The following is a 10,136-nucleotide window of genomic DNA, read 5'->3' as shown; positions in this document are numbered from 1 at the left end:
GTAACCATTTTACTACATTTTCTCTGTCTGCAAATCAAGATATTTTAAGCTGTAAGTTCAGGGTACTTGCTTAAGAATCATCTGTAATTCATATAATAATAATAACTTTACTTTTATAACTTAAAGTGATATTTCTTTGATCAAAAGCAAATTCTTTACTCATTCAAAACTACAATGTAAATTAGTAGATCTGTATTTCCTCCCATCAAAAGCTCAGTGTATATGCCATAGGTGCATCAATGGTTAGTTTTTTACAACTTCAAAGAAATATCTGGGAATTTTTATATGAGAATTTTCGTTTGGTACTGGGGATTGAACTCACAACCTCACGCTTGCCAGGCAGGCACTTATGCCGCTGAGCTACATCCCCAGCTCTATAAGATGGTATTTTAAAAAGCCTGTATAATTAGAGTAATAGTAGCATCAGAGATTCAACTATAGTGATATTCAGCAACCTCATTTGAGAAACGTTAGACCTGGAGTCAGCTTAACAGAAATTTTAGACAAATTTCTTAACGTCATTACCTAAACTGTAAAACTCCCACAGATACTGGCCATGAGAGGCCCGTGAAATAAAGACTGGCACTACTACCACTCAGTATTCAGCTATCTACTACTAAAAGGCTTGTGGGTTTTAAATAAAAACTGCAACAATAATGTAAGTAGTGCTGGGGGTTGAACTCAGGGCCTTCATACTGAGTTGCATCCCCAGACCCTTTTATTTTTATAATTTTGAGACAGGCACTTGCTAAGTGGCTTGGTAGTCCGGACTGGGCTCAAATTTTCAATCCTGCTACCTCAGTTTCTCCCAAAGTACTGAGATTACAGAAGTGTGTCACTATACTCTACTCGATTTAGAATTATGTATTTAAAGGCTAGAAAATTTCCAAAACAGGGTGAAGACTTTGAAAATTTCAGCAACTAAGTAACCCAGGGTATTAGATGTGAAGAAAATACTACAAATACATCTCATAATCTCAACAACTACATCTCATTTACTAACTGCCTATTATATCTTAAAACTTTAATAGGCATTTTAACAAAAATCTCGTATCATCTCTTTAAGAATCTTTTAATGTCTAAAGACAATAGATCCCCAAAATCATCTTTTCATCTAATTCTAACCATTCTTCACTTTCTAATTTGTAAATTTCCCCGTCTCTACTACTGTTTCCTGTTAGTTTCATTATCCTTTTTCCCATTTGAAATTAAAACAAAAAACTCAAAAACTATATTTTCCCTTCTGCTACACATGACATGTACAGCGCATATGATTCTAAGTGTCTTTGTTGGAACTATCTATATTCACTGCTTCTAGTCTTTCTCCTCTCATTTCATTTTTGTTCTTTAAGACAGGATCCCACTATGTAGTTCAGGTTAGCCTTGAACTTACTAAGTAGTCCAGCATGGCTTTGAATTTGTAGTGATCCTCCTTCCTCAGTTTAACAATTGCTGAAATTACACGTATGCACTGCCGTGTCAGGCTACCTATTCCATTCTTAATTAACTACAATTAGACTTCCACCCCAAGCAAGCCACTGAAATTGTTTTTTGTCAAAGTCTGGCAAATCTTTTCTGTGAAAGGTCAGACAGTAAATATTTGGGCTTTGCAGGTCACAGAGTATTATCACACTTTTTAAACAACGATAAAAATGTAAAAATTATCCTTCATTTAAAAAAAAAATCTTCATTTTTAAAAAACATTCACTAGTTATTTTTTTTTAAATCCACAGGTCATAGGGTATATTGCCTGTATCCTGTAGTTTTGTTAACCCCAGTAATGTCATCAAATACCTCAGCTGATCAATACCTATGAGCAATGATGCACTTTGATAATGCCCCCCTCCTTAAAATATTTTCTTCATTTGGCTTTCAGGGCATTACTAACAGATCAATTCTTTTCTATTCTTCTTGGCTAGTTTCTCCATTTTATGGCCAATTATCTCCCAAGGCTAACCATCAAATTCCTACCCTTTCTTAAATCTGTTCTTACCCTCTGGGCATCCCACCCAGTCTCATCTATCCTTTTTGTCTGTCAAACTAGCTCAGACTCCATTCTCATCCCCACATTGGATTGGCTAAGCCTTTCATTATATACCTACATGCTTACCACTACCTGCTGCAGAAATGAGCATGTTGCTTAAAATGTCAATGTAAATTAACGTTCAGGGGGACTATATAATCTTTTAGTACCTTTTGTGAAATTTTTTTTTGGATTATCTGTCTCTGTGAAAATTTTACAAAAGAAAAGAAAATATATTCATATAATATATACTGAATCACAACATACTGCTACATTATATTACAAAATTCTTATAAAAAACTTTTTGTCTCAAAATTTATAAAATAAAATTAAACAAATAATTTATAAAATGAAAGTATTATGTAAGAAACCAACACCATAGCTAATCTTTCTGTTACCTGAGTGGAGTTAGATAGTTGGTTTTTCCACGGCTCCTCTGCGCTGCTGGTCAGGTTTGTGCGGTTATGAGGTAGAATGAGTGCGTTTCGCTGCAGGTAAGGCACGTTTCCATTACTTCCACTTCCTGTTATGTGATTATTGCCTATCAAAATAGTGTCTGTACTTCCCAGCGTTCTTGGTGTGCTACAAGGAATATGGCCTGCAGAAAAGGGTCCATTGGCCAAAGGCTGCCCAGGGCAGGCAGGGCGGACTGCAGGCTGAGAGACGCTAGGCACTCTGGTCAGAGCAAGCTGTGGCTGCTGGCCAGAGACTGAGTTTGTAGGCAGTGATGAGTCGGCTATTGGGCCGTTAAGAATCCCAGTAGATCGTACCTGTGCAGCTCCTGTTTGTCTCATCTATTAAAAACAAATGTAAAGTAAACTATTCTGTATGGCCCACAGGGAGAGAATCAGGGAATCTCTGATTTGACTCCAACATTTAATTTAGTTTCTCTGGGTTGAAAAAGTCTGTTCAACTTTTAAAATAAGAAATTATGCATGTTCACTTTTAGATAAGAGCTTCTAGAAAAACAGAAATGTTTCATTTTAAAAAAACATCTCAATAAGAACAAGATTAAGCAGCTGAAAATTATGAAAAACCCTGAAACTGTTATGACTTTTCCCAACCATAGAGTAGGGACCTCAAATTTTCTTTCTATAATATGTATTCCAGATCTTGCAAACTAATGCAAGCCTGCAAAATCTTACCTCAGTTTAAGACAGTTTATTAAGTACTAAATAGTTTAAATAAACCCTTAGAATACATGTAAATGATCATATAAATAGATTATCAGTATTTTAAGAAGCACAACGACAACATTTTATCAAATATCTACATAAAGTAGAATGGTATAAATGTGCACTAAAATGATGCTAGTCAATAAAAATACTCGAAATGCTAACAAAGTTTAGAGAAAAAAATGCTATACATACCTGGTGTTGTTGCATTAAGACAAACTGACTTTCCAGCTGTTCTAGCATCAATTTCTGTGCTGGATTTAAGTTATTTCTATTTGCACGGAGCTGTTCCAAGTGCTAGAAGAAAAAAGGAGAACATAGTCAAAGGCTTATCTAAGAAACAAACTATTCTGAGCAATCATTCTCTGAAATAATTAAGATAAATTGTGAACTACTATCTGGTCAAATATACTGATTTATGACCAACAACCATCGATCCTAGGACAAAATCCTTTAAAACACTTGGGAAATCTAACTAAGAACTAAGCATTCATATGAACAAGGCTTATTACTGTAATGTGATCTTTGAGAGAGATGGCATGAAATTTTACTCAATATATATTTTCAATATTCACACAGAAGGGCTAGGAATTTAGCTGAGTGGCAAAGAGCCTGTCTGGCAAGCACAAGGTCCTGAGTTCGATTCCTGATACCCAAGAATATTTACATAGAAAGCTCTTCAAATTTAAAAAATTATTATGACAAGTATACTCTAAGTAGCACTGCTTCGAATAGGAAAAGTCTGCAGACAACCTGAGGTCCAAAATTTATTATCTGCTTAAACAATAGTATCTAATAAATATGATGTTACCATAAGACAAGTTATTTATATACAGACACAAAATATTCTGTAAAGTACATTAAAAGCATAAAATAAATCCCCTTACCTGTGAAAGATATCTTCCAAGACCCCCAGCAGATATCTAAATCAATAGATACACTAGATCTAAAATTTAATGCATTCTCCATCCTAAGTTGCACACTGTGGCTGTGCATTGTGAGATGTGACAGTAAAAATAGCACAATTTATTTCTTGACTTTTTTGCTTCTTCAAAAGTTCACAAATAGGACACGTGTTCTTACTGCAGAGCTTAGTAAGTTTAGTATGTAATTTCTTTCTTTTCTTAAAAATTTCTTAAAAGAAATTAGGGAGCTTTCATCATATCCAAACTGCCATCATACCACTCTTGTACTTTGGGGATATAAGTAAAATAAGGGTTACCTGAACACAAGCAATTTGATATTGCCACAGTTGTTTTGATTAATGAGATGGCTACTATGTGGCTATGGGGCAACTAGTACACACAGTGTAAATATGCTGGACAAAGGAATGATTCATATGTCTTATAGGATTGCATATGATTTTATAATGACACTCAGAATGATGCAATTTGAAACTTAATTATTTCTGAAATTTTTCCATTTACATTTTCAGACCACAGTTGATCATAGGTAACTAAAACTGCAGAAAGTAAAATTACAGGAAAGGGTTTTGTATATACAGCATTTTGCCATTTGTAGTAAAAGAAAAGACAAAGATAATATCCTGAGAAAGGATAGGCTAATGTGCTTATACACGCACAAAATATCTCTGGAAAGACAGATAAGAAGGAATACCAACTGTCTGTTGGAAGGGAAACTCAATGGGTAAAGAAAAGGACTTGGAAGAAGACTTTATCCTTATATTGTACTTATTTATCCTTAAATTGTACTAATTGTATTTATTGTATTTATACCTAATGCAATTTCAACCACGTGAATGTATTATGTTTTTAAATAAAGAAACTAAAAATAAGCAAAAAATAGGAATGAATAATCTTCATTAATCTAGTAAATATGAGTTCATTTTACTTATGTAAATAGTCTAATACAATTCAGATTTAGGAATTAGTACTTAAAGAACTTAAAGCTTACTACCTCTATTTCTTTCTAATAGAAGAAGTACTTTGTCAAAAGCGTATCTTACATACCTGTAATTTCTGTGGTGTCAAACACCATGAATGAGCTTGTTGCTGTACTGGAGGATGTGACACAGCAGGGCCACCACTCCAATTATCAGAAGTATTCTGAGGAAAATTGATTAAGAAAATTTTAAAGAATATTTGGTTAAATCCACAGAGCTAACAATAATGACTAATGGAGACCAAATGAATTGGATTATTTATATATATGAAGAAACATTGTAACACTACATTCTTTTTAAAAAATTTTACATGCACAAACTCGGAAATCATTAAGTTTAAAAAAAATTAACAAGCCACCCCCAAAAGGCCCACCCCTAAACTATAGCCCACATGTCTAGCCTAAATATCACAATATCCACTAGAGCCAACATTAAATTTATTTCAAGGTCAGTAAAAAGTGATGATGAAAAGTGTGCTGAGATCTTAACGGCAGGGAGATGAATAAAATGATTTGATGAATGCAAACTTATCCCTACTTTCTATAATTAATATGATTCTAAGATTTGGGATGGAAAAACTCAAACCTTTCACTCTTTGATGTCCACAGATTTAAAGTAAAGGACAGGAGATGCTCAAGCTGCACAATGTCAGGGCAGTTGGAGCTTCTTTTTTGATTTGGATTTTCTATTTCTCTAAAACATATACCTTTGTTGGACTAGATGTTCTTTTCCTCTTGGCAGGACTGGACAGGTCATCTACTTGGCTAGAAGGAATCATGTGTAGTGGCAAAGATTGCTGTGAAATTGGTGTTTGACTGAGGCCTAACACAGGTTCAGTATTTGGATGATGAGGTTTACATGCCTAAGAATCACAGAAGGAAGACAAAAATAGGGTTCTATATATTCTTAATTCATTCCTTCAAATTATAAAACTTTACAAGGTACATGTTTTCAAAGCTATGTGGACATCGCTGATTACAGTTATTGAAAATCAAAATAAAATGAATCATCAATGGAGGAATGTGTACCTTCCTTTGAAAAACTTCCTTTAAAAATTAAATAAACCACTGCAGCATTATTTTAAGAAATCTTCAAAATCATGAAAATGCACAAAGGTTCTAAGTTGGTACCCCAAAATTTCTTCCCATATCAGAGGGAATTTTATTTTGATCTAGATTCCCTTAGCAATTAAACCAAAAGGCTTTCATTAATAAAAGCCTCCTGTGCTTATAAAATAAGCTTGACCACTACAGATTGAAAAGAACCCTTAAAGCTGGGCACCTGCAGAACATAACCCAACTTCTCACCTGCTGTGCTGTGTTCATGGCACCCTGCCTGGAGGTAAGCTCTGCGGGAATTGGTAGGCTCCATGCCTCCTCAATACTAGGAAGTAATTTAGTTTTATTCTGTAGACTACCTTGTGGAAGGTTACACAACTGAGCCTAGGAAAAATTATGTAAAAAGCAAATTTAACACAAGCCTACTTGAGTAAGAGCAAGTCCTCTAAATCTTCCTAAATGGTATAACTAAATGTTTCTTAAAGAAAACAGATTCTAAACTTGGGGCTTTAGAAAGATATTAAGTATAAAGAGGGTAACCGGAATATAACCTTTGTGAGAATCAAAACAAAGCTGAGCTCTGTTTCAGAGTTCTCATAGCTGTCTTATGAAACTTCAAGCAAGAGTGAAAGACAGTGTTTGTGTTCTTTTCTTTAAAATGCTATGGCAACTTAAAAATGTAGACAGTACATAGAAAAAAATTATGTAAATTAATATGCATCAACAGCGTAAATGTGCAAAAGAGCATCTTTTAAAATATTGCGTATCTTACTTAAAATGAAAAGTAAAATAATATTACAAGCTATGGTATGTTTACAAAATATGGAAACAGGTTATAGACATCAAAACACAACTACACAAACTTTCTAGCCACCCTCCTCCTGCCTGAGTGTCCCGGGGAAATATGTGGCTTTAAAAAATTGCTATTTAAAATTTTTACCTGCAAATACTTAATTCTTGCTGCAAGTGCAGAGGTATTACTACAACTTTTGCTTCTAGTTGCATTTAAGTAGCATTTAATGGCATCCTGAGGCTGGTTGCAGGATTCATAAAGAGTGCCTAGATCCATCCAGGCTGCAGCATGGCCATGGTCCAATTGTACAGCACAGATATAGGCCTGTAAAGCATCCATAGGCTGATTTTGCTGTTGATATAGCACACTACAAAGACACATTAAGGAAAAATTAAGTCAAATAAGAACTGCTTAGTTTCAAAACATGATTTAAACTACTAAGTATGCTGTATGTGGTAGAATAATTTTTGTGTATCAATTAAATTACCATTACTTTTACACAAGGTCTTACCCTATTGAACACCACGTATCTGCACTTGCTTCTGATTTATCAATAGACTGCCTGTAAGATATAAAGGCATCCTGAACTTTCCCAATACTTGAATAGCACCTGAAAAGGCAGGGGGAAAAAAAGGTCAAGAAAATTTCGTTAGTACTGAAATTAATGTTTTTTCTGAAAGGCTTATCAAAGTAAATTGTTTTTAAAGACCTAATAAGCTAATATATTCATGTACATGTGTGCATATACAAGAAAATTATAACGTACATTATAATTAACCCTTCAATAAACCATACTATAGTTTGTCTTATAGGTCCTAAAGCATGCTGCAATAATAAATTCTATTAAATAGATGACACATCACTTCAATATTATAATACTGAAAGTTGAACACACACCCTCCTCACTCATATCTTGATGTCCAGTTCCCATAGAGTCAGAATATGAAGTTAAAAACCAAAACAAAACACTTTATGTTGGCAAGACTAACATCAGTTTTCAATTCTTTTTTTCAACACTGAAGGCAATAATTGTTTAATTAATAAAAGAAACAATCATAACAGTTAATCTCAAAAATAACTTCAAAAGGTAAAGTATAATATTTAATGACTAGTAAAGACAGCAAAATATGACTGAAATTTTAAAGACCTGTCTTTTTGCTTTTTTTTTTTGCTACTGGAGACTGGAGATTGCACTCACAACCTTGCACTTGCCAGGCAGGAGCTTGTGCTGCTGAGCTACAATCCTGGGCCAACCTGCCATGTTTTTAATGCAGATGTATCTGTTGTATTCATAGACAGCAGCTAAAACCATAAACACAGAAATTATCTTTTGATAATTTCCTTGGCACCTAAGGAAAAAGAATTGAAAAGAAAAAAGAAAAGAAAACCCCAGTCCCTGGCTTCAAGGAACTAATAACTGCCATATCAAATAGCCAGCAGAGACCACAATGAGAGATCACAATGCACTGCAAGATTTAAAAAAGGGGAAGTAGATAAGAGATGTGAATATATATAGATGTGTATTTAATGTGGCAATTTTGCCATGCAAATAACAAGAAAAATTATGATTCATTTAGAACAATTTACAATAAGCTAGTATTTGTCCTATAAATCACTTATTTTGGAATTTTAAAAAATCAAGTGTATTTACTTACTCAAACACTGTATTTTTATCTTTAGGATCATTCTTTGAAATTTTACTGATCTGTGTAATTTAAGTCTAGGAATCACAGACTAAGGTAGCAAAGAGAAGGCATTTCAGGTAGGTTTGAACACTACAAGTAAAACCTAATGTATTTGCAAGAAAGCACAGACAAAAAGAAGTAAGAGGATTTTCAATCCAGTCCAAGAATACCTGAAGTTTGTTTTCTGAACAAGGGCAACTTCATGATTGAAGTACTTTATGAGACTATCAATCTCCTAACAATGTGTAAAATGGACTGAAAGAAAAATTAAATTTATGCATAGTTAAAAAAAAAAAAAAGAAGATGGCTATACTCATTGGTTTGGAACAGGCCAAAATCAAGGTAAAAATACAAAGGTGGAAAGAATAAGAGATGTGAGAAGAAAGCAACAACTTTTGATAGAAGACTCCCTGACCGATTGACGAGTCAATAATGACATTTTTTGAGCTTTCAATGATACAAATAGATTCTGCAGCACACATACCATAGGTTTGCCACCATTGGATTAGATGTCCACAGGAATGATGACTGTAACTTTTAACAGGAAAAAAGAATGGTTGCAGGGGTATATTCTAGTTTAGTGAAAGGTTACTTGCCTAGCCCACACAAGGCTCTGGGTTCTATCCCCAGCACATAAAAAGCAAACAAAAAGTGGAATTTTCACAAAAGAAAAGAACTGGCTGATTTGTGGTTACCAAATGCTGGTTTTGACAAAAGGTCATTAAAATAGGAAGTGTTAAACAACAGGTACAGTTGGAGAATTTAAAGTATCTTTAAATATAGAACTATAAATCTAGAATTTATCTATATGGTAATGAGGCTATGAAAACAATACCTACGAGAGGTAAAAATCAGCCTAAGGAATTACTGTCTTGCAGCATGAACAATTTAAGAACAGTTAGTGACAGATCAAAAAAGGCAATTTCAGACAACATCCTCAAACTGTTTATGAATAGAAAATTCATGTGAAGAAGTCAGCAACAATACCAAAGAACAGACACCAGAGGAAAAAGAAAATAGTAGAAAACATGTTCTTTTTGTTGTTAAACCGAAGCCAAAGCTCAGATTTATAGACAAATTTGCCTATTCATGAGGAAAACTAAGCAGTATTTTTACATTCCATTCTTCAAAGTAGGAAACCAGTGTGTCCAAACAGAAATATTCTAACCCAATCACCAACCAATTCTGCTCTAATAAAACTAAACTCTTCTCCAAGATAGCTTTGTATAATAACAATAAAACAAACAAAACAAAAACAAAAAAAGCATGCCCTGGGTGAACATGGGGGGTGAGCTAGACGACTTCCCTCATCCCTCCCAGTTCTAACATTCTATAACTGTGATAATATACTCAGTAACTGGAGCTAAGGTTGCAGAATACCATAGTATAATTTCATTTTGATATACACATACTCAATGTAAGCACATTCTATTTTCAACACTGAGCTGTATAAAGAGAAAAAGCAATAAAAAGCCTCAGAAATATTAAAACCATCAAAT

General features: G+C 34.0%; 1 protein-coding gene across 4 annotated transcripts in view; it reads right to left on the bottom strand.

The window, feature by feature from the left end:
* Kdm6a (lysine demethylase 6A) overlaps nt 1–10,136 on the bottom strand; it is a 197,949-nt gene that overhangs the window by 40,564 nt on the left and 147,249 nt on the right. Inside the window, exons 11-17 of one of the 4 annotated variants that reach the window (XM_063245754.1) lie at nt 7,464–7,562; nt 7,100–7,319; nt 6,409–6,543; nt 5,808–5,963; nt 5,169–5,264; nt 3,394–3,495; nt 2,422–2,817 (exon numbers count right to left, since the gene is read on the bottom strand). In XM_063245754.1, coding sequence (XP_063101824.1) covers nt 2,422–2,817; nt 3,394–3,495; nt 5,169–5,264; nt 5,808–5,963; nt 6,409–6,543; nt 7,100–7,319; nt 7,464–7,562 — 1,204 coding nt within the window. The remainder of the gene's footprint in view (nt 1–2,421; nt 2,818–3,393; nt 3,496–5,168; nt 5,265–5,807; nt 5,964–6,408; nt 6,544–7,099; nt 7,320–7,463; nt 7,563–10,136) is intronic. The other 3 variants (XM_063245756.1, XM_063245755.1, XM_063245757.1) reach the window with 3 other exon arrangements.

This window comes from Cavia porcellus, unplaced genomic scaffold, assembly GCF_034190915.1.
Source record: "Cavia porcellus strain 051 isolate PalLab524CR breed Dunkin Hartley unplaced genomic scaffold, mCavPor4.1 scaffold_3, whole genome shotgun sequence".
NCBI lineage: Eukaryota > Metazoa > Chordata > Mammalia > Rodentia > Caviidae > Cavia > Cavia porcellus.
The sequence above is the reverse complement of the archived record's forward strand: the minus strand, read 5'-3'. Positions and strand labels throughout refer to the sequence as shown.